General features: G+C 40.2%; 1 protein-coding gene across 3 annotated transcripts; it reads left to right on the top strand.

Annotated features, from left to right (window-relative positions):
* The first annotated feature begins 12,884 nt into the window (after positions 1-12,884).
* LOC103698036 (putative WRKY transcription factor 9) lies at positions 12,885-22,556 on the top strand. 3 transcript variants are annotated; one of them, XM_008779989.6, is made up of 5 exons: positions 12,885-13,289; positions 13,383-13,520; positions 13,595-13,936; positions 14,029-14,142; positions 14,305-15,048. In XM_008779989.6, exons 1-5 carry the CDS (start codon positions 13,086-13,088, stop codon positions 14,731-14,733), a joined length of 1,227 nt encoding a protein of 408 aa, XP_008778211.3. In that variant the 5' UTR covers positions 12,885-13,085; the 3' UTR covers positions 14,734-15,048. The 3 variants fall into 3 exon arrangements, with proteins under 3 accessions (XP_008778211.3, XP_088557343.1, XP_088557344.1); XM_088701217.1 differs by having other exon boundaries at positions 12,893-13,289; positions 14,251-14,374; XM_088701218.2 differs by lacking the exon at positions 14,305-15,048 and adding an exon at positions 21,341-22,556 and having other exon boundaries at positions 12,894-13,289.
* The last annotated feature ends 1,693 nt before the right edge of the window (positions 22,557-24,249 follow it).

Raw genomic sequence — 24,249 nt, 5'->3', positions numbered from 1 at the left:
ATTTCACCTTCCTCGGCCATCGGGATCTGAGTCTTCGGACGCGTTGAGCCCCTCGACCCCTACTCCGGGTCGGAGTAGATTAAGGTCGAACTCGAGGCAGAGCCGCCTCAGTTGATTTCGGAAGTCATTGAAGCCGCAAACTAGCCCATCCACGGCCTCCTCCTCCATCAGTTCCTGAAACTCTTCCGATTCTCGGAAGAGTTGGACCGCCCTCTTCGCCTCCTCTTCGACCTTGAGGTGCGCCTCCTTCACCTCTTGCTCGCGGACAGCGAGCACCGTAGTAGCCTCGGCCAGACGCGCCTCTGCAGCACGCAGCTCTGACCTGGCCAGGGCGTGTGCGCCCTTCTCCTCCTCGAGCTCGGCGTTCAGAGCCCGAATCTCGTCCTCGGCCGCCTCCACCTTCGCTTGGAGCGCTTTCTGCTCGGCCTCGGACGCGAGGCACCCCGCCTCGGCTTCCTCCTGCCCCCGCTGATACTTTCGGGCTCGTTCCCGATAGTCTGCGACTATATGCATCAGCGTCTCGATCTCGTGGAGGTGCTGTAAAAGAAAGAAATAAGAAACAAAGTCCGAGCCAATTCGAAACGAACTTACACAAATGCCAAGGCAAACTTACCCGGATGGCAGAACAGATGGTCGTATCCATGAAGGCACCATAACTCATGGACCAGACCTTGGCCTGGTCGGCCGGGAGCAGCGCGACCCGAAGAACTTCGCGCGCCGTTGGGGGATTATCCAGGGCCGAATCGCCCTCGAAGACTACCCAACCAGGAGCATAAGGTACTCTCTCCTGGTGGCCTTGATCCCCCGACGGGTCCGAAGAACTGGGCCTTGCTGGGCTCGGTGGATGCAGCTCCGCAGCCCCCTGACTGCTACTCGGCTCGGAACCGGGGAGTTGGGGTTGGGCAGGTGCCCAACCTGACCGCTGTGAGATGGGGGCGGGACACGCAAGCGCAAAAGCCCCCGTGGGGCCCCTACCCTCTTGACCATGGTTCGGAGCCTCCATCCGAACAGGTCTAGCCGCCCTCGCCCCGGCAACCGCGCCAGATGAAGACCTGGCTTTCTTCCTGGGCTCGAGAGGGGCCCCACCAGCCTCGGCCGCCCTCTTCTGGAACCGAGCATACAGGGCCGAATCCTTCGTCACCATTTTTGGAATGTCTGAGAGCGAAGAAATAAAGAAAAAGGGTAAATATCAGGAAATAAGCGCAAGCAAAAAACAAAACACGAATAGAAACTACCCTTACCCTGAGGGCGTGCCGAGCTCAGGCCGACGTTGACCAGAGCGTCCTCGCTCACAAGGTCGTTTAGCAGAATGTCTTCCTCGAGGCCGCTAAGGGCATCGAGGATCTTCTGCTCGTCCTTGGACAGGATGGGGAGCTTGTTGACGGCCTTGAGCCGGGCCTGCTCCCACCGAGGATTGAACCCCCACGCCCGCTCGGAAGACAAAAAGAAAAATTTCTTCTTCCATCCGTGGATGGATGAAGGAGCCCCCCGGAAAAGCGGCCGACCACCCCGAAGGGCAAGGTAAAGCCACTCTCCGTCACCCGGGTTGGACTTCAATAAGAAGTACCACCGAAACGCTGACGGAGGTCGGCATCCTATGCAAAATGCACAAGGATAAAAAACCGACTATAGTTCTCCACACGTTCGGAACGAGTTGCGCCGGGACGATCTGATATGTCGCCAGCAACTCGTTCACAAACCTGTGAAGAGGGAACTGCAGGCCGGCCCAGAGTGATTCTGTGTACACTCCGATCCGGCCCGGAGAGGGCCTGGTCACCCGATCCCTCGACCCCGCGGGTTCCAAGCGGAACCCGTACTGAGGGAAGAACCACTCCTCGACCATTTCCATCTCCTTAACACTAATGGCGGACCCAACCTCATCGGGACCACGACCCATCCTAACAAAAAAAAAGGGGGAAGGAAACGAACGAGAACAAGGGCCTCCCGAGCAGACGAAAGAGAGCACCTATCAAGATCACCGCCAGAAATGAAGAGAAACTGGAGTGAAGGTCCCGGGAGGCCGCCGAAGGAATGGGGAAGGGGATAGTTGGAGGATAAGCAGCAAAGGTCGCCAAATAGAAACCCTCAGGGCCAAGTTGAGGGCTTATATAAACCTTTTCAACAGCCCAGATCGGCGAAATAGGATCCCACGTCCCGTTTAGATTGTGCGACGTGCCGATCCCGAGAGCCCTACGGGCATATCCAATTCGAATTGACGCCTTGAATGTCGAATCAAGGCGGCGTCACATCGGATCGCGGAGCTACATCATGAGCCCACGACACGAGGCCGTTTCGAAGGGCGAAAAGGCGTCGCCCCGTATCCCCTTATTAATATCACCTTGAAACGTGCAAAACGTCACCAAAATTCAAAAACTCAGTCCCTACCAATACGGCATTAAATGAACTACTTCCCGCGTCCGAGCCCGCAAGCGGCTCGAACTAGGAAGTCGGGGGGTAGTGTTGGAGAAAAACCCAAATCATCCGGAAGATGCTGTTTCAAGGGGCGCCCGATGCAAGGCAACCACCTCGATTGGGCGCCCGACCAGAGGGCGCCGGCCAAGCAACGCCCGGGCTGCAGGCGCCCGACTTAAGGCAGCCAGCTCGGCCCGGAGCCCGACCAGAGGGCGCCGACCAAGCAATACCCGGGCCGTAGGCGCCGTAGGCGCCCGACTTAAGGCAGCCAACTCGGCCAGGCGCCCGACCAGAAGGCACCGACCAGGCAACGCTCGGGCCGCAAGCGCCCGACTTGGGGCAGCCAGCCCCGCTCAGCGCCCGGCCGGATGCCAGGTTCCGAAACATCCCACCCTAGTACTCGGCCTTGGCCCGACACCTTTTGGGAGCCTGACTCCAGACTCAAATCTCGCCATATCAGGCTACCGCCAAACCATTAATGCGCATGGCCCCTGCAGGCCTCCAGTGCACTCAACCATTAATGAGCACAACTCAGGATGATCTCCGTATCACGCGACCATCAAAGCGTATGACCTTTCCCGATCACCGGTTCGCTCAACAATCAATGCACTTGTTATCTACGGACCCCAGGCCCTCCATAGCGGGCGGTTGAACCACTCCACCAGGTCCGATCAACCACGACAGTTCACTGACTCCGGTCTGATCCGTTCTCATCCCCCACGACACCATTAATGCATATGATCGTGCTCAATTATCACAAAGAGGACAATTTGCCCCGTCACCTCCCAGGTAATACAATATCCCTCTATAAAGGGAAACCCCTCGATCGGGGAAAGGGAGAGACACAAAAAAACCCAAAAAAGAAACATCCTCCTTTTCTCCCTCTTACTTTTTCCCTCTGACTTAAGCATTGGAGGGCCGGCGCCGAAAACCTCGGCCACCGGCTTTTTGCAGGTCCTCCGGAGGATGCCACCCGCCGACGTACCACCGCCCGCCATTCCAACAGTGGAGCTCCTCCCCCTCAGCCGACGGTCGCCCCCGGGTCCAATTTCCAGCAACAGAGACCATAAAGGTGGAGATCAGAAGTACATTTGCAAGTTTGACTTTTGATTAACGGCAACTGTATTTTTATTTGGGCATCTTTGGTTGAGGGGAGTTGGGTTCTCAATTGGGCATGTTTGGTTGGGTGGAGTTGGGTCCTAGAATAGGGATGGAAATGAATGGCTCATTCTAGCTGTTTAGTTCGGCAAAATTCCATTTCTATTGTGATTTTAGAGAGAAATAGAAATGCTCCAGTCCTCTAAAATTCAATTCAGACTCTTTCCTAGTATCAAAATTCAATTTTGACTCTAGTTTGAACCAAACGTGTCGGAAAATATAGCCATTCAATTTTCATTTCAATCCATTCCAATTCTAATTATGGTCGCGAATTAAATGCATCCTTAATTTCTTGAGTAGTGTTTATGTCATCAAATTTTTGAGTTGCTGATTTGTAAGTCCAAGTTTGCTAGTCTAGTGGTTTATCAATTTGCATGTGTTAGGATAGGATTCATATAGTTTAGAGGTATAATATGTGTAGCTAAAGCAGAAGAACTAGAAGTTCAAGAATGGTATACATGTTTCATGAAAGGAACCAAGCCTGGGTATCGGACTGGAGAACCGACCTCTTGGGCCCTTTCTAGATTGAGTCTTTTATGAAATTTTAATATATTGTTTATTAATTTTATATGGAATACACATATTTTGACTAGATTGTAGTATATCTATTAATATGTAAAAAGAGCTTTGATACGTATCGGATTTAGACTCTTAGTCTGACTATGTTCTAAACCCTACTAGTAGGGATTATGCATTGACACTCTGACTATTACTGAGCTCATTGTTTCATTTTTAGTTCCATTACGAGGTATAAATATGGTATTCTAGCCCACACCATAGAGTATAAGTGCTATATTCTGTCCATCAATAAGGTATAAGTGTAGTACTATTTCTATTTCTGGCCTAGCCATAGCTTATTAGTGTGGTCATAGTTACAGGCTGCTAAGTTAGATGTGAGTTAATTTATTTCAAATCAGATTTATAAATATGCATACAAATATTTGAAAGATATGAGATTTACTGGATATGTTCTTTCAAAATGAATCGATTATGAATTTACACTAATTCATGCTAATTTATATTTGATAATTGATATTATTTTATCACATGAATTATTTAGTCAAGGTGTTCATTACTTATTAGGCTGTTGAGCTCATTATCTTTTCCTTTTTTTTCCAAATTTAGATACTTAGTTGTGGATGCAAGTGTTGGCCCTCGGAGTAAGAATAGAAGTGAGATTCAACAATATTGATATAGTTTTAGATTTAGTATTAGTACTCGAATCTTTTTATTGGTTTTGAAGTATAATTGATGTCAGGCTCTAGAATTTTATTTGTTAGTTAGATTTGTTAATTAATTGAATTTTGGATTTTTAGTTTTTTAAACTATTACTGTGGCGCATTTGATATCATGTTGGAATGCCTTGCATGCTTGTAAGGAGCATTCTATATGAGTATGTGGCAGTTGCCGTGACTCCGACATGCACTTTCGAGTCGAGAGCATGACAAATATAATCGATGTTCCTTGCTCATTAAATACAATTAGACTTTTATCTACATGCTTATGTATGTTGTTAGCTTTTTTTTGTTTTTTCTATTTTTGTTGTATCTTTCTTTTGAATTTTGCTTCAGTTTAGATCTTTAAGGGTGGATTGGACCAAATTCCATTGAACTCATTCCTTAAGGAGTCATGGAACCAGCATAAACCTTCCAAACTTTGGTGTGGCTGGATGTGGAATATGAGCGATCAGATTTTGAATTTTAGATGTGGAATATGGTGCAAATCAAGTAGTTGAGGAACTGCTCACTGTCCTTCTAGAGAACCTTTGATAGTTTGAGGCATTTGGGACTCTACCTCAATATTTCTAGCATTTCGGACAATGTTCATTACTTAGGAACTTCCACTTCCAAGTTTTCTCAAGATCAATTTCGACAAATGTATGATAGATAATAATAGGAGGGGTAGAGTGGGCTTTATGATTAGAGGCCTGGATCTAGACTCATCGCAGTTGGTGGGAGCTCGATCTTCAATATCTCAGTTTCAGGAGCGGAGCTGAGGGCCGCCTGGGCCGGCTTTAGCTATGTTTAGCACACTTTAAGTGCTAGCGCGATCCTGATAAAGAGTGACTATGCCATAGTGATTGGCCGCATTTAGAAACAAGCTAAGGAGGTGTGTCTACTCCTATTTAAATATATGTAGTTCAGCGAGAGGAAGCATCTCTTTTAGGGGAGATATATCTACCAGGAAGTGATGAGGTAGTGGATTGGATGACCTCCTTTATAGCTGATTATTTTGGTGGAGTGCTCTAAACCAATGCAATGCTAGCTTTGACGACTTTTCAGAACCTGTTATTTTCTGACTCTCTTGGATGTATTCACACTAGTATAGTATAAAATGCTCATTGTAACAAAAAAAAAAAAAAAAAAAGTGCTCTCCTTTTCCCGATTATATCTTGGCCTATCCTAGGATCTCATTATATACTCAGCCTTTACTTTTTCATTTTTAGATTGTTTTCCCTAAATTAACACTGTAGAAAATCGTTGGCATGATATTACCAGTGTCTTTCTAGGCCAACGTTTTAGACCCAAATCTTTTGTGTTAACGTTTTAGACCCAAATCTTTTGTGTCATGTTGGTTTTAGGTTGGTTAATCGAGCTCTCACTGCATGACAGCCCTATTTCGCGCCCCCATGTATGCAAGATCCAGAGATTAAGCTAATCCATTGGTGCGTTCCCTAGAACAAGCATTTAAAGCAACATATTTTATTGAATTTCACGGAACTTTGTTTTTTCATTGAAGTTGGAAAGCTGGAGATGAGGCATCGTATATGGCATCCTGAAATGTTCGCTAACATTGGTTAGATATAATTTTACTCAAGAAGTAGAAGATATGGTTGGCCCTCACTAGACAATGGCCCGAAGCAGGAAACTCCGGTTATTATAATCCATCCAAACGCCTTGAAGGATGGCGATAGGTTTGTTTATACGACCCAGCTGCCTGGGGAAAATGATAAGAAGGCCCGCAGGACGCGTCGGCTTTGTCTTGGGATTTCGTACGGGGCTCTCCTACTCCCGATGAGATGCTCAATAATTTTACAAGAGCAAATACTTTCCACTCTTTGTACAAATAAATAAATAAGAAAACCAAAATAACTATTCCACTCTTCGGCTTCAAAAGCGGCCTTATATTTATAGTTGCTACTGTCATTGACCACGAGATTTCGGGACGAGCAACGCACATGAGAAATTTTGGATGTCTAAGGTATTTAATTTATTAATTATATATTTAAATAAGAAAATGAAGTATGGACTCTACCATCTTTTTGTTATTCGATAAAATTTATATAATTTTTGGTAAATGTACAGATAGTTTGTATAGGTAGGTGTACTTTGCTTATATATTTTCTTCAATGACTTAGGCCCTATTTGGGGGAGCTGTTGGCAATAAAATTTTTAAAAGTAGAGCTTTCTGAAGTAAAGCTTTTATAAAAAGCTATTTGTTGTTTGCTAACTAAGTGTTGTGACACTTTAACATGTGTTTGGTAAACAAACTGAGAAAGTACTTTTGTATGACAAAATTACTATAAAGGATATTGCATAGTATTATACAACAGAGCATAATAAAATGGAGCTGTTGGAAGTAGAGCTTTCTGAAGTAGAGCTTATAAAAAGCTATTTGCTGTTTGGTTACTAAGTGTTGTGGCACTTTAACATGTGTTTGGTAAATAAACTAAGAAAATACTTCTGTATGACAAAATTACTATAAAGAACATTGCATAGCATTATACAACAGAGTATAATAAAATATAACATATATTAATATATAAATATATGATATTGTATAATATCACTGTAATGTAATATAATATTATTATAATATAGTAATATAACATTATATACTATAGCATAATAATTTAATATAATATTAAATTATTTAACGTAACATATCAATATATTATGATATAATGTAATATAATATTATATTTATAGTATAATAGAATAATAAAGGTACAAAATATTATAATTATTAACGTACATTAATTTTCTATAATATAACATAATATTAAATTATTTAACATAGCATATTAATGTATTATGATATAATGTAATATAATATTATATTTATAGTATAATTCAACAATAAAGGTATAAAATATTATAATTATTAGCGTAAATTAATTTTTCATAATATAACATAATATTAAATTATTTAACATAACATATTAAGGTATTATGATATAATGTAATATAATATTATATTTATGGTATAATACAATAATAAAGGTATAAAATAATAATAGAAAATAAGAATATCTTTTTTTGCACGGAAGGGAGTCTGATCCACGGCTAGGGTTATTTGTTATAGCTCTAGTAGATTTTTAGGTTTATAAAGAGACAAAGTATGTAATTGTTATAGTTTATTATGGGTATTTTGGTCAAAAAAAAATCTTTCCGACAAACCTTAAAACAACTTTTTTGAAAAGCTCTAAAATGGAGCTTCTTCCGAAAAGATATTTTAGCTTTTTCGAAAAGTTAAAATAGTTTTCTAAAATTTTTACCAAATATTTTTTTTCATCCAAAAATACTTTTGGAGGACCAGAAACTAATGATATTAATGATAATCTTTCTAAATGTTTATTGATTTTAACAAAAAACACATTTTGTTAGTACTATATTGTGCCCAAAGCACACATCATTAGGTTATACTAATTGTTTATTTATTTCTATTATATTTTTATGATCATAATCTTACTTAAAAGTAAAAGTATAACTATTAATGGCTATGTTATTTTGCATTTAAATAACCCCAAATGTGGTACTTTTTTATATCTTATTATACACATGATGGATCATGATCTCACTATGTCATAATAATATACTATTTTTCCACATTGATGGATATATATATATATATATATATATATATATATATATATATATATATATATATATATATATTCTATTAGAATTTTGGATAGTAAAAATACATTATCATATTAACATCAAACTATATTTTAGAGACTCATTAGGTTTCCTGTATCTATTATAGTCTACACTAATTTTGTTATTATATCTATTTGAAAAAGAGAGAAAAAACTATACCTCGCATATTGTGCAGGTTATATGCTAGTGATGTATTGATATGGAGCATAATGAGCAAAACTAAGGAATTTCTCTTGAATAATTGAACAAATATGTAACAGAGTATAACAAATAATGTATACTCTATATATATACTAAATAGAGCTTTAGCATCCCCTAGGTCTCTAATATTTGCCAATATATTTAATATTATCCAATCCACAAGGAAAACAAATTATCTAAAATCTAGTAATATGGTATATTTTGAAAAAAAAATCAACTAATATAGGTTTTCTCAACCTCAACTAAATCCCCTAATGCTTCTAAATTCTTACCGACCAATGTCTTTCTAACAAACATATCGACTATATCTATCTATCTTTCTTTCTGTGACAATCTTATCTCCTGAATTTCTACCTTGCATTTTAGTTCCAATCATCAAGATTTAATCTTCCCTCTCCTATCACTATTTTAAAAGCTTGGTATTCATATGTTTATTTTTATCGATAAATTTATGCTAGTAATGGATCCTTTAAAGATAAGTAAAAAGATAAATAAATAAAATTATTCAAATAATTGAAGGATAAGAGGGATAAAATATGTCGATTGGACAAAGAGTATTAACTTTTTTATTTTTTTAAATTTAATAGATATGGATAAGAGAGGGATAGACTAGATTTTTTTTTTTAAAATAGAGTCCACTTGGTTTGGGAAATCAAGTGAAGTAGAAGCAGATAAATGAAAAGAGGAGCACGTGAACTATTTATCTAACTTTTTTATTTGTATTTTGTTGTAGATATTAATGAAAAAAGAAACTAAGGACATTTTAGTAATAAAAGTTGATAGACATAATCAAAAATTGCATGTATTACTTTTATTTAATAATAAAGTATAGATAAATGGTCAAAGCAATCTTTATTAGAAAATAAGATAATAAATATAAGTTTATCTTGAAAATATATTTAAATGAATTTATTTACTTTCACACATGCAATGCACGTGCTCCACGTACTAGTTATAATAAAAAGACAAAAACATGCAACTATATATTTATAAATTTGTTGGTTTTAGGGCTAAAATGCTGGAATGATACATGCATAATTTCTCAAATTAAATGCCATCATACAAAATATCTAAGTTAGCAAATAGAAGAAGATCATGACTTACTCTTGTACACCTATATTTACTGCATGTATCTGCATATAGAGTAGGACCACATATTTTATGTTATCTCCTTGCAAATGAAGTTAATGATTATAAATTCAATGATAACATCTAAATTGAAAATTTAAACTATTGAATATGATCTACGCTATAAAAAATATCTAGAAGTTAGAATTCATATATTTTAGTGGCCTGTATCCTTGGCAAAGTTGATACAATTATGAATAGTATCAATTGCATAGTGTGGTAAAATATTTTACGCAGCACATAAATTTGAAAATGCACCATATAGGTCATGATTTACATTTGATTAAAGATGCATGGATTTTAAGCTTTCTACATTTTGATGATGAGATAATATTAAACATAGTATCTTCCTATTAAAACTATCCATTTTGAACCATTTTGATGATTATGTTAGAGATCACCAAAATACATAAATTTACGTTTCTGTATATTTTCTAATGTAGATCATTGTGGCAGTTGGAAACTTGAATTTGAATAATTCATCCTGGATTTTGAATTGTTTGCTCCTTTATGTGCACCAACAAATTTAATGCTTGTCATTGGAAAATGGAAATTCTTAATTTGTTAAATAGGAACTAGAAGGCCGAAACGTAAGGTATAAGTATAATATTCTAGCCCACTCCATAAGATATAAGCACGGAATATTAACCCTCTCTACCGGGTATAAGTGCAGTTCTATTTTTAGCCTGGCTACAGGGTATAAATGTAGCCATAGTTAAAGGCTGTTGAGTTGAATGTGACTTCTTTCGAATCAGATATATGATTACGTATATGAATATTTGAAGATAATGGATTCTTAATGGGTTTATATTTGAAACGGAATTGATTATGTCTTTATACTGATTTATCATAATTTGTATTTATATTTTATATTATTATACGAATTGTTTAGTTAAGGTATTCATTACTCACTGGGCTGTCTAGTTCATTATACAATTTTTACTGTTTTTACAGATCTGAAAAATTAGCTTGACCTGGAGTTTTTCAATAGGGGAGAACGACTAGAAGAACTGCGGTATAAGTTATCCTAGATTAGAGTTTATTTAAATTTATGTATTACATTAGACCAATGTTAAAATTGTGAGACATTGTTATTTGAGTTAGTTAATGAAACAAAGATTGTATATTATTAGTTTAATTTGTTCTGCTGCATATTGATGATATCACGTTGAGATGCCTTGCATGCTCGTAGGGAGAATTCTCTATGAGTGGGCGGTAGTTGTCGCAACTCCCGACTCGTGATCTTGAGTCATGGGTATGACATAGAGTGAGAGGCTAGAGATGGCACATGGCAGTGTAGAGCAAAGGGGGTGGATGGCATTAAAGCATGAGGAGGAAGAGTCCAGGGTAGCACCACAGATGATGGTAGTGTGAATAAAGGGTTATGGAAGGGACTTAAGCAAAGGCAATGAATTGGTAAAAGTGGGTTGGGACATAGTGGCTGACGAGGTGACAAAAGAGGCGGACTATGAGAAAGCTATTGTAGTGAAGGTCGAGGTGGAGGAGGCAACCATGGGTCTTTTGGAGGTGGCGAGGGGCAATGGTAGCATCAAGAGTGAAGGGGAGATAGGACTCAAGTGCAAGATGGGGGAGGAGAGAAGGGAGGGATGAGAGTTAGGGGAGAGCTCTGACCAAGGATAGTTGAGGATAGCACGAGGCAAGGATTGGGATAGGGCACCATTAAAAAGAGGGAGGCAGTGTCCTGAGATGGGATGTTGGGGCTTTGATCAAGATGAAATAGGGAGAAAATCAATTTTTCAGATAAGATACCTACCGAAGAATCTACAACTTATCTCATAGCTATGTTACTTGTGAATTGACCTATCATAAGATAGTTCTAAAATTTAGCCTAATGTGCAACTAAACTTACTTTGCAATATAATTTGCAAAAGTCCAAATAAATAGGATGGCTTGCACCTACAAATTAGGCTGCATGCAGCTTTGTTCACAAGACGCCAAACAGCCTCTAAGAGATTGATCACTATGATATATATTGCAAATTAAAAAATATACTTCCATCAATAGTTGAAAGCGCTAACAAATTTTTTGATAAAACCAAATTCATTATCAGTGATTCCTCACGAGCTTTTGCACGTGTGGTTTGGCTGGTATTTTAATTTAAAAAAAAAAAAAAAAAAAAAAGGGTTTCGCAATCCTGCCTCTTCTGCTATATACGGATTGCGAGTGTATCCTTCGCGCAAAAGAAGGATGTATCTTCCTTTGGGCCCATCCGCTGTTGGATGACCCACTACACAGATACGAAAGCGCTCCCAACCCCTTCATTCATCGTATGCACAGATCTCAAATTGAGTAATGGATGATCCAACGGAATGAATTATATATACGCCGAGGGTCAGCCACCCAAAAAAACAAGAAAAAAAATCTGGTGGGCCGGCTTGTCCACCCTTGTGACGTCCTCCTCCTCCTCCAGAGCCTTCAGAGCCCGCCGTTAGGACTCGGGTGGTGGTGAAGTTATGGAGGACGAGGCGCATTGAAGGCATATCCCAAACTCTTGCAGCGGCCGCGGTGCCCATCACCTACTTTGCTTCCACCCTCCTCCATCTGAACCCAAATCCAGATTGCCTACCCTCCCTCTTCCTCGCCGGAACGACAACGGCAAGGGCCGTTCCAGTGACGGGGGAACCGTGTGTGCACCGCACCCTTTGCTGTCCTGGATGTTTCTCCACGTGGCAATGGTTCATTCGCCGGATTCGATGGACCGCAAGCCCGACGGTCCACCGAATCCGCGCCCATTGGAACAATTTATACGACAGCGTTCGTTTCGGGTGCGCGTTCGGAAAATACTCCACCACCAACATGATATCTACCGCACTTTTAGATCTCAAAAGACGCTTCCCAATGGAAATCCGATTACTGATAAGTATTTCTAATGGGTTTGGATCAATCCGGGGTGAGGTCAACGTTGTATACAAGCTTTAAATAAAGTCATGCCGGTGGCAGCCGTTCTCTTGTAGGTGGGTTTTGTTATTTAGCTCGGGTGATAACGACCGCAGCCCTGAAATTCCAAAGAGTTGACAGGAGGCCGCACCAATGACTTGAGGACTGCAAATATCCGAAGCACTTACACTATTCAAGCGCTCTCCAATCACATGATTCCCCATTTGTTCTGGTAAAAAATTAAGGGGAGAGCGCGGAAGAGGGAGACTCTTCTTGCTCTCATAGCCCTTTTAATACGTCTCCAACATTGACTTCCTAGCCTCGGGAAAATCATCAAAGACCCAAGAGAGGGACGGGGGCAGCAATTACAGGATATCGTTGAAGAAGAGGAGGGAGGAAAGTACAATGCAAATAGATCTCTCTTTGAAGATAGAGGATGGAGAAAGAGAAGGTGATGAAGAAAGAGAGCAAGAAGAAGAAGCGGTGGAAGGAGAAGAACTGGTAGCCGATGAAGAGCTGGAAGCAAATGCCAAGAAGGAAGAGAGCCTAAAAGACGAGGAAGATCAAACTGAAGAAAAGACCATGGGCGGAAATTTGGTGACAGATGAGGTTAGCTTGGCACTCTCTATCTCCCTCCTTTCATTTCCCCCGCCCCCTCTTTTCTCTGTACAATAGCATCTGAAATTTTACGTTCTGTCTCAGTTATGCATATTAAAAAATGAGATGGATCACATGAAGGAGGAGAACAAGTTTCTAAGGATGGTTGTTGACCGCACCATGAAAGATTATTACGACCTACAGATGAAGTTTGCAGCCATCCAACAACAGGATCTGCCAAAAGTAATTAACCACCCACCAAATTTTCTTCCAACTCAAAATTATTTACTTGAAACCTTGCAAATTTTTGAATCTAGGAGCATCGAGTCTTTCTTTCGCTTGGAGGAGAAGGTTCTCAAGTTCTGAAGAGGACTTGTGAGTGCGTCGAGGATAAGGAGCGGATAAAACCATTCCTAGCTCATCAAGGAAGCGAGATTAGTGAAAGAAAGGATTTGGAGTTATCTTTGAGGTTGCAAAACTTTGTTGACCCACATGGAAGAGAAGAACCGAGTCAAGAAAAAGGGAAGGGACTTAGGAGATGGACACCAGTCGACACTAGGCTCCAAACTGATGAACCGGCCGGGATCGTGAGCCAAAGTATCAATCCAACGAATAGGAAAACTAGGGTTTCGGTTAGAGCGAGATGTCACGGTCCTACTGTAAGTTCTATGAGAAATGATATTCTATTATGCTAATCTCATCGATATGCAGATTTGCAAATTAATTTTCTTTTGTCTATGAGCATCTGCAGCTGAACGATGGTTGCCAATGGAGAAAATATGGGCAAAAGGTTGCAAAAGGGAACCCATGTCCAAGAGCATACTACCGCTGCACGGTTGCACCAGGATGCCCCGTTAGAAAGCAGGTGGGGATATTCATCAACATCATGTCTTTTATTGTTATTAATTTCAATTGGTGTTATTAAAGTTTCTAAATAAAATAGAAATCATAGAAAAAGTGGTCTTTTTCACAGTTCATCCAAATTGCATGCACTGGTCTTCTCATTTATGTTGCCCACATCGAATAGGTTCAGAGATGCCGTGAAGACATGTCAATACTTGTTACAACCTATGAAGGGACACATAACCATCCCCTACCTGTTGGTGCAACAGCCATGGCTTCCGCCACCACAGCAGCAGCAACTTTCATGTTACCATCTGGCACGAGTTCTTCGTCATCAGTATCTGATAGCATCTCAAACCAGATGCCCTTGTCCTACCTCAGCCCATATCTAGTAAATCCTTCTTATCATTCGTCAACAATTGATAGTTTTGCAAACTTCTTAAGCTCTTCAAGCTTCTTAGATCTGATCGGCAACAATAACCTTGGTCAGCAACACCTCTCTGAAACCCCTCATCACAAACCTAATTTGAAGTATCCATGGTCTGCAACCCCCTGTCCAAATGAAAGTAGTTCTGTTGGAAGCTTTTTGAGGGAGCAACTAAAGCGGCCTTGAACTACGAGGAAGCGAATTCAGTAGTGGATAATGTTAGCGTTATTTATTCAGACCCAACATTTATAGTAGCTTTTGTAGCTGCCGTTACCTCATTCACCAACAACGATAACGAGGGCGTAAAAAACCTTGGATATACTTTGATTCACAAGGATGGAGAGAGTACTGTAAAGCTAGCAATAAATGGGTGATCGAGCCCCTCAAGCTGCAGTGAACATTTTAGATTTATGTTGCTTACACAAATTCAACGAAGGTGCTTTTGTACTTTAGCTCTATATGACATTGTTTGGACTAGATAATTGCTTTGGTTTTGTGCTCCATGTTATGGATTGGATTTTAAATATCAGTTTCCTTCGCCTTCAAAGTCAATGCTAGACCATCCATATTCAGGTCCAAGCCATTGAATGTATATTGAAACTAGAAATCAAAATTAATGTGCCGTAGTGATATCTAACCTAATCATCAAGCTAGACACTACAATAGATGCTTTTAGAATATGGTACTATATTTTAAATTTGTATACCAGTCATATACTCTACCACATTAGTACTATTCATCACTTTTGTAGCACAACTTAGTTAACAAAATAGAGACTACTAAAACACATGATTTTTTTTGGAATCTATTTGGCATCACTTTTATTTCTTATTTTTAAAAAACAAAATCGCAAAAATTAAGGCAAAAAATGTTTGATACTACTATTTTTCTTTTTTACATCTTAAAATTTATTTTTACTATTTCTAAAACTAGGAGTAAAAATTCTTACTTTCACTATTTTTATAAACAAAAGTTCATATCTTTCGCTAGAGCTGCTAACGAGCCGAGTCGAGCCCGAGCCTCCGCGGGCTCGGCTTGGCTCATTTCATAAAATTCCAGGCTCGGGCTTGGTACCGAGCCCTATATTGGGCTCGGGCTCGGGCACGCTTGGCACAGCCCGGCTCGGACTTGCTTGGAACGGCTCGGCTCGGGCTTGAGCTCGTAAAGCTCATTTGCCCGAGCTCAAGCCCAAGAGCGAGCCTGAGCCCACCTCACCCCATCTTCATCCGGCCATCCCCAAGCAGCTGAGCTCGGTTCGCCGTCGGAGAAAAGAACGAAGCAAAGAAAGAAAGAAAGAAAAGAAGAAGAAGAGAAGAAAGGAGGAAAGAAAGAAAGAAAGAAAATAGAAAATAGAAAGGACTCACCGGTTTCGGCCGCAAGCAAGGCCGGCATGGGCGTCGGCCGTAGGCACAGCCGCAGGCGTCATGGGCTCGGCTGCAAGCTTCTCCTCCCCTCCTCTGTCGCACTGCCGCCGGTAGAGGAGGGCTTCTCCTCCCCTCCTCTGTCACAGCATAGCCGGTGAAGGAGGGCTTCTCCTCCCCTCCTCATCGTCGCGTGCAGCAGCCGCCGGCTTCAGCTGTGGGCACCGCGGGCTTCTCCTTCCCTCCTCTATCGCAGTATCGCTGGTGGAGGAGGGCTTCTCCTCCCCTCCTCTGTCGCAGTGTCGCCAGTGGAGGAGGGCTTCTGCTCTCCTCCTCGTCATTGCATGCGGTGGCCGCCGGCTTTGACTGCGGGTGTTGCGGGCACGGCCGCGGGTTTCTCCTCCCCTCCTCTGTTGCAGTGTCGCCGGTGGAGGAGGGCTTCTCTTCCCTTCCTCAGCTCCTTTATCGCAGTGTCGCTAGTGGAGGAGTCGGCAAAGAGAGGAAAAGAAAGGGGGAGAAACCGGAAACGGAGAAGAAAGAGGGGGAGGGGCCTTGCTGGTTATGGCGTGGTGCTAGAGCCTGGAAGGTTCTAGAGAAACTGAGAAAGGAGAAGAATCGTGGAGCGGTGGAGGGAATTTAACGGGTTGGGTTGGGTTTAGTTTAACGGATTAAGTCCAAACCCAAACCAATCCAATCTGATTTAAAAAAATTAAATGGATTTGGATTAGCTCGGGTTTGGTATGATCTAAATCCAACTGGGTTCAATCAGATTAGGATTGAAATTGACTAAGCCAAATCAAATTTAATTGGGTTGAGTCCAAATTTAATTAGGACCCAATTAAATTGTTAATTGGATTGAGCCATCATTTGGGCTCGTTTGGGCTCGTGAGCTGCTCAGGCTCCGGGTCGGATTTATACGGGTCTCATTTTGGACTCGGGTTCGGGCGCGTTTGACTAACGAGCCGAGCTCAAACCGGGCTTTTACCGAGCCAAGCTCGAGCAGCTCGACCCGTTGACAGCCCTATCTTTTGCCACCCTCCCAATAATGTTGTTGCCATCCAATACACCACCACCATTGCCACTATCTTCTCTACCACCACCATAATTGTCACTACCACTATAATTATTTCCAGCACAATAATTGCTACCACTGCTATTGTCACCACCACCGCTATTGCCATCTTTGCTATAATTGCTGTTACAACCCACCCTCACTATTTTTATGCTATTATTGCCACCACCATGGCTTTTGTCATACTATCACCACTACCATTGCTACCACCACCACCATATCGTCGTTGTCCCTATAATCACTATTTCTGCTGCCACCATCACAACTACGGCGTTCACTATCTTCTTCACCACCTCAGCCAATATTGCCATGTTTATGTTTTTGAAAAATAATTAACTATATGAAAAATATTTATTTTTTAGAAAAAATTATAAATAAAATAGAAATAAAAATGAAATTGTTGCCAAATAGCATTTGGATTTCCTAACATCTTTTATAGTACAAATCATGTTGAACGTTTGGACCTTGATTTTGGATGGCCAATTTTGAAGGTGAGAGAACTATGTCATCTATCCCGTAAAGTGTATGTTGGCTTCAATGTCCCTCTAAATATATAAATATGTACCTGTATGTATGCATGGGATAAGTACGTATGTATGTACATAAAGGATTCTAGGGCAGTTTTTATAGGGATTTGAAAAACTTTCTTAAATACTTGCTTAGGGTTCAAGAGCACTTTCTAGATAAGAATTCTAAAGATTTTCTAAATTTATTTTTCTTTTGTATTTTGGTTTTATTGTAGTTCTACAAAGGATGGTTTATCATTAAATATTTTAGGTTAAAAAATAGAGTCCAACCCCAAAAGCCTCCCCTACTAAAATAGTAGAGATGATAAATATGTATTATCAACAAATTTGATTCTCTAATTATAGTGCTTCAACAAAGTGGTTGCCCTAGTTTTCTTATTCAATTGATGGGATTTGAAATACGGTACATCATTAGCTTCCCCTAAAATGAGTATATAAAAGAAATGCTTGTAAATTTGCTGGATAAGCATTGTCATATTCAATTTTATGTAATTCTCTATTTCTATCTTGCCTAACATTGATTTCGTACATTTTCACCATTTCATACTTGTGGAACCTATAAGTCTAGGTTCAAATTTATGTTGTTATACCTCTTATCTAGATCAAGTTATTCTCAATTAAGAAATTAACATAAGAGGATTCCACCATCGACCAATCTAGACACTTTGTATAAGTTTGGATAGGGTTTGGGAGCAAGATTCATCAAATTTAGTACTTAGTTACAAATTGAAAACTTTGGGAAGCCAGAATTTCTAATCCCAAAAGAATTTAAGATGCGATAAAAGATAAAATTTATGGAAGAGTCGAGATCTACCAACCTAGGAATATTTACAAAAATATTTTTTATTTTAAAAATTTTGGCCTTAACTAAGAGAGGTATCCAAATTGGATTCTAATAGGGCATACCTCACTTAGGGCTAGAAGTGGACTTGGGCCGGCCTAAGGCCTACCAGGTCGGGCCGACTTTGGGTCAAGCTACAGGCTAGGCTCAAGTAATTTTGGATCGAGTTTCGGCTTAAAATTAGAATGCGAATATATTTGGGGCTATGATCCAGTAGTTATATGGTCAAGATAGGGCTCGGCCTATATTTATGCTCAGAAATAGCCCAAAAACTGAGCCTTGATTCTAGCCCAAAGTCATCCCAATATCTAGCTCAGACAACTTAGATAAGTGGTGTAACTAGATTAACTGATGCAAGAATCAATTTCATTCACCGGTTTAGTCAAAATCATGGCTACTAGGTTCGTTGGGCTCTTCTAGTCTCGAAGAGTCTCAGAGTTAGACCTGTTTTGTGCATAGGCCATTTTGGCTTTTCAAGTTGCTTACCTGACCTATTGCCACTGATCCCCGAATAGCGGAATAGTATAGGTAAGCCATTATAGGCTTTGATTTCGAGGAAGAAATGCGAGAAAGAGCAGCTTATAATTTGGCCTAGTCAAAGTCAATCAAAGGTGGCTGAGGGATATCTTTGTTGGCCTTCTAGAGGGAGCCTTTCCTCAATGCAGCAAGAGAAAAGGGAAGAGTGATGACTGCCCTTCTCATAGTCAACCCGTCTGACATAGTAAATTGTGCCCAAGTGGGACTCAAATTCGATAAGTGGAAGTTGGATGAGTAAACACCTTGTTAATACGTAGATTCATTTTTGGACTGAGAAATTGCTAATCAAAATTATCAGACATCGGCTAGGGTTCTTGACTTCTTGTATCTCCACCTCCACCTCCTTCGATCCCTAAAGCTCGTCCGTCATCACTGGTCACCAATCATCTATCCAAGCAAGGTGAAGGAAAGCCTCCTATCACTAACTGACTATGGTTCCATTGAGGCACCTTGTTCCCTCTCCCCTCTCTCTTTTATGTTCATTCTCATTTGGGCCTATTGCTGTTTTCCCATTACTCCATCACCATGATGTCCAATGGCTAACTTCGGTTCCATCACTGTGATTGGCCTAGCCTAGCTAGCCTCCCATTAAGCCACTCATTGCAGGGGTTGAACCCCACCTACACTAGCAGCCCCGTGACCACCAACACCTCCTTGAGAAGCATCGGTGGTAGCTTCACCTTCTTCTTGCCACTGCCAAATTTCTTGGCATGCCACTACCATGCCTTCTTCCAAATGCCTCTCTGGTACTTAAGCCAAACCTGAGCTGATTGGTTCTTAATGGTTGTGTTGGCTATGATGCATACTGAAGTTTGGCTAGGTGGTGTTGGAGGAAGAGAAGGAGGCTTGCTCGGGCTTGGCATTGTCAAAGAGCGAATGAGCCCAAACATGTAATTCGGGTTGGCTCGATTGGGTTTCAGCTTGGGCCTAAGCCTAGGCTCCAATCAGGCTTTATCCTATTTTTTCCTAAAGGCTTTTAGCCTAAGCCCAGCATGAAGCTTGAGAAAAAATTTTGGGCTAGGCTTGGGTAAGGGTGTGGCCCTGCTCTGCCCGGCTCGACCAATTTCCAACCATAACCTCACTAGGTAAATAGTAGCCTTGTATTATAGTTTTGTATAAATCAATTGCAAGAATATAAAATGCTTTTACTTGCTTTCTATATTGTCCTTTTAACTAGAAGTGAGATTAGTCCAAAATTCTAAAATGGCAAACATCACTAGTATAGATAGAGGATGTCATAGTTCTATAGAATTAATGAAAGAAAAAAGGATCTAAAGGAGATAACATTTAAGAGCTTTTATTGTGAGCTGAATGATTACATCTTCTACATCAGAGAGTTGGTGAAGCACCTTCAAAAGTATTCAAATCAACCAACATAGTGTAGATCCATTTATTATTTTGTATTTATTGTCTTGGAGATGTATTCACTGCAATAGGATTTACTTCTTTCTATTCCTTACTGTAACAAGTTTTAAGGATTAAAACTTGGAAGAAAAGTTCATCCAAACCTTGAATTGAATTCTATTGAGCCTAGGATAGGCTCGAAAAATATTTTGGTTGATTGCCTGAAAAAATCAACTAGGTTGGTTGTGAATTCAAAAAATAATCGGTAAAGATTTTGATTGATTGCCTAAAAAATTAACTTGGTTGATTGTGAACTCAAAAAATAATCTGTAAAAGTTTTGGTTGAATAGCCTAAAAAAATCAACTGAGTTTGGTTGTGAAGCCAAAAAATTACTGGGCTGTAATTTGGGTTATAGATTACAGTAAAATTTTTAAGAAATTTTGGAAAGTGGATATAGGTGCAGGATTGACACCAAAATACTATAATTTTTTTGTGTTTGTCATACTTGTTTTGTTTTCTTTAATTTCTTGCATATTTGCTTAGTGCTCATTTGCTAAATTCAATATTCTTTTGTTAAGGATTTAATTTTGTTACATTATTAGATAAATTTTTTGAAAAAACCAATTCATTTCTTCTCTTGGGTTGCATAGCTGGGCAGCAAGTGGTATTAGAGCCTGGTACTCAAGTCACTCTTTAACTTAACCGTCAAGAGTTAAAGATCTATGACAGCCCCTGTCGGTATATCTCACCTTGAGGGTCACTCTACAAACAGACCTTCTCTATTTAATAGCACGAACTACACTTTTTGAAAAGCTTGCATGCGCATCTTTATTCAAGCATTAGACTATGACATATTGTTGCCCAGATATGCAACCCAAGAGGAGGGGGTAAATTGAGTTTTTAAACAATCTTTAACTAAAATGCAATGGATAAGTGCTAAATAATATATAAATTAACCTCTTTCTCCTAGCACTTATCATTATTTTAATTCACATAATTTGTAAATTTAACCATAAAAGATAAGTTACCTTCATTATTGCACCTTAATAAATTATTAGAAATAATTCGAGTTTGAATTGATTATTTACTGATTGAGCTGTATGTATGCAGGTCAAGTCAAATCCAATTGAATGATGTTTAAACCCACACTGCATTCCATCAAATTTTTTTCTTTTCCTTCACACGTTCATCAAGTTCCCCACGTTCGTGTCTCAGTCCACAACCCTTGTTCCACGTGCATAGCTCTATCCTAGCTCCCATGCATCCACGTCAATCGAAATTTCATCTTCTCTTATCCTCCTTCATTCCATGACATTCTTTCTCTCCCATGTCCAAAGAACAGGTTCATCTTTTTCCACTAGTTCCCAAGCTTATCCCGTGATCCTCTTCTTCCGACTTCTTCTCAGCTCACAAATCCAAGCCTTATATGAATCCCCTATTCCCAACCGTATCCACCGTTCCCAAACCTCCTCAACTTCTCTTCATCCCGTTCAAAGTCTTCCAGATCCCCAAACTCCCAGATTGATCCCAAACAAGCCAGCAGCAAAACAGAGTTTATCCTCTCCATCATTCCGCTTGCTCCTGGCTCAACAACCAATCTCCCATATGTCCAAGCCAGCAAATCTTCTTCCGGATTCCCCTGTAGCGGGATTAATTCCAGCCGAATCCAAGTCCATCCTCCCAGCTCGTTCCCTCCTTCCACAAAATCCCAGCAACCTCATCTTCTTCGCGATTCATCTTCATCTCCTCTCAGTAGTGAAGCATCTCCTCCGCATTGAAGAAATGATCAGATCTCAGCCTATCTTCCGAACGTCCGGATCAACTCGAACCTCCACATCCTTATCCTTCCATTTGGATCAGCCAGAGAGGAAGAGAGAGAGGGGATGCCGAGCCTATAAAGGAGGAAGAGTTCTCCTGAGAAATCATTCTCTTCCGTTCCATTCTTTCTCACCCATCCATTAGTTTTTTATTCGGGAAGTCCCATGGGAAGAAGAGGAAAGGGAGAGAAGAGTTTGGGTACTTTGGGAATGATTTCCCAAAGGAAGAGATGATGATTTGTTGAGAGGGAGCCGACAGGAGGAAGGAGCCAATCATCATGAAGTCCCCCTGCAGTGCAGCTGTTCAACTCTTCATGGAAGGCTAATCTCCTCTCCAGGGTTGGATGCAGCCCTAACAAAGGGACACGAGTTTTATGTATTTAATTTTATATTCTTGGAGTTGTATGAATCCTCTTACTCTTAAAAGAATATTTTTCTTTCATCTCATATTTAATCTCTGTGACTTTAAATATGATGTTCGTACAACTATTTTTCATGATCACTGAGTAAGTATAAAGATAATCCATGCTTAAGGAAGATGCAGTGTCCTGCCATCTTATTTTAGGGTAGACATTTCATACCTACTGAAGATGGATTTTTCTAAAATTACTATAGTGAATTTTTTTATTTGAATACTTATTAGGCTTGTAGCCAATTTGCATGTTAATCCAAGAATAAATTAAAATACAAATAATCCTTGTTCCGATGTTAGTGGTGACTTCCTTACCCTAGGTTCTCCAAACTGATATCATTTTAATTGCATTTCTTATTAAATTGCTTAGTTTAATAGTCTTCACAATTCTCTTTTTTAAATATTTTGAAGAAAACAACTGTACCCCAATTCCTATGGATCGATACCCGTAATCACTATTCTATCAGATACGTGCTATTGCGTGATCTTTAAAGTTGACTATCAATAAACCATAATTTCAATATGAAAGAAATAATATGCTTTAAGTAATGAATGAATAATGGCAGAGATTAAAGTGCAATAGTGTAAAGAGAAAAGCACACACAGACACAAAAAATTTATAGTGGTTCGGTGTAACCCACACCTACATCCACTCCCCAAGAATCTTGAGAATTTCACTATAACCACCCAGATTACAGTATGATTATTTTTCGAGCTCACAATCTAACTCGCTGTTTTTTTTCGAATCACAACGAACCTAGTCAGTTTTTATAGGATTACTAACCACAATTTTAAACCGTTTGTTTTTCGGGTTCACAAACAATCCAGTCAGTTTTCACAGGCTCACCAACCAAAACTTTAAATCATTTGTTTTCCGGCTTCACAAACAATCCAGTCAGTTTTTACAGGCTCACCAACCAAAATCTTAAACCTTGTTGAATCTCCTAATTCAACAACTTTCAATTAAGGTTTAGAGGAACCTTTATCAGTTTTAGAGCAGATAGAACTATTACAGCAGAGTTTAAGGAATATGTAATAAATGTTGTAACTATGTAAACAAAGTTTCAAGGTAAATAAAATAATAAATATGGATCAAAAGCTATGAAGATAGTTGTTGGCTGCAGTCGAAGATCTAGATAGCACAGCAGCAACTCCTCTGTTGAGTATTTCAACTGATTTCCTCACAATATGGTTTTTTCTGGAAGACTCTTTTGTGAGGATTTTATCTTTTGAAGCTTGGATTTTGGGTAATGTGATTTTCTCACTTGATCCTCTCCCTCGTCTTGTTATTTTCATGGCGTTCCTTTAAATTTATAAACTGTAAGCTTTTTAGGAAATACCAGATAGCCGTCACACCAAAAAAACTATCCATTGTCACCTAGAAGAAGTACCGTTGAAAGTAACCGTTGGAGCTGTTAGGATGCTAGGGGTCGACTCACCGATTTTGGGGGTCGTCCCATGTAGCAAGGAAGACAGCTTACTAAGTATAGGAGTCGACTCTTTCCTTCAATCCATACAAAGTTCCTGCATTTGCCTCTAGGGTTGACTCATCAATGTCGGAAGTCGACTCGTGTAGATATTGGGTCGGCTCTTCAAACACAAGAGTCGCCTCATTTTTTTAGTCCACATAAGTTTTCTGCTCTTCCGCAAGGGTCGACTCATCAATGTCGGTGGTCCGCTCATGTAGATATTGAGTCGTCTCCTTAAACACAAGAGTCGGCTCATGTAGTTGGTGATTGTTCAAATGGTGATTGTTCTCTATTTTTCTTGAACTATACAGGGGTCAACTC

The sequence above is a fragment of the Phoenix dactylifera genome, chromosome 7, assembly GCF_051530095.1.
Source record: "Phoenix dactylifera cultivar Ajwa chromosome 7, Ajwa_hap1_PhDact_Kaust_v1.1, whole genome shotgun sequence".
Taxonomy (NCBI): domain Eukaryota; kingdom Viridiplantae; phylum Streptophyta; class Magnoliopsida; order Arecales; family Arecaceae; genus Phoenix; species Phoenix dactylifera.
The sequence above is the reverse complement of the archived record's forward strand: the minus strand, read 5'-3'. Positions and strand labels throughout refer to the sequence as shown.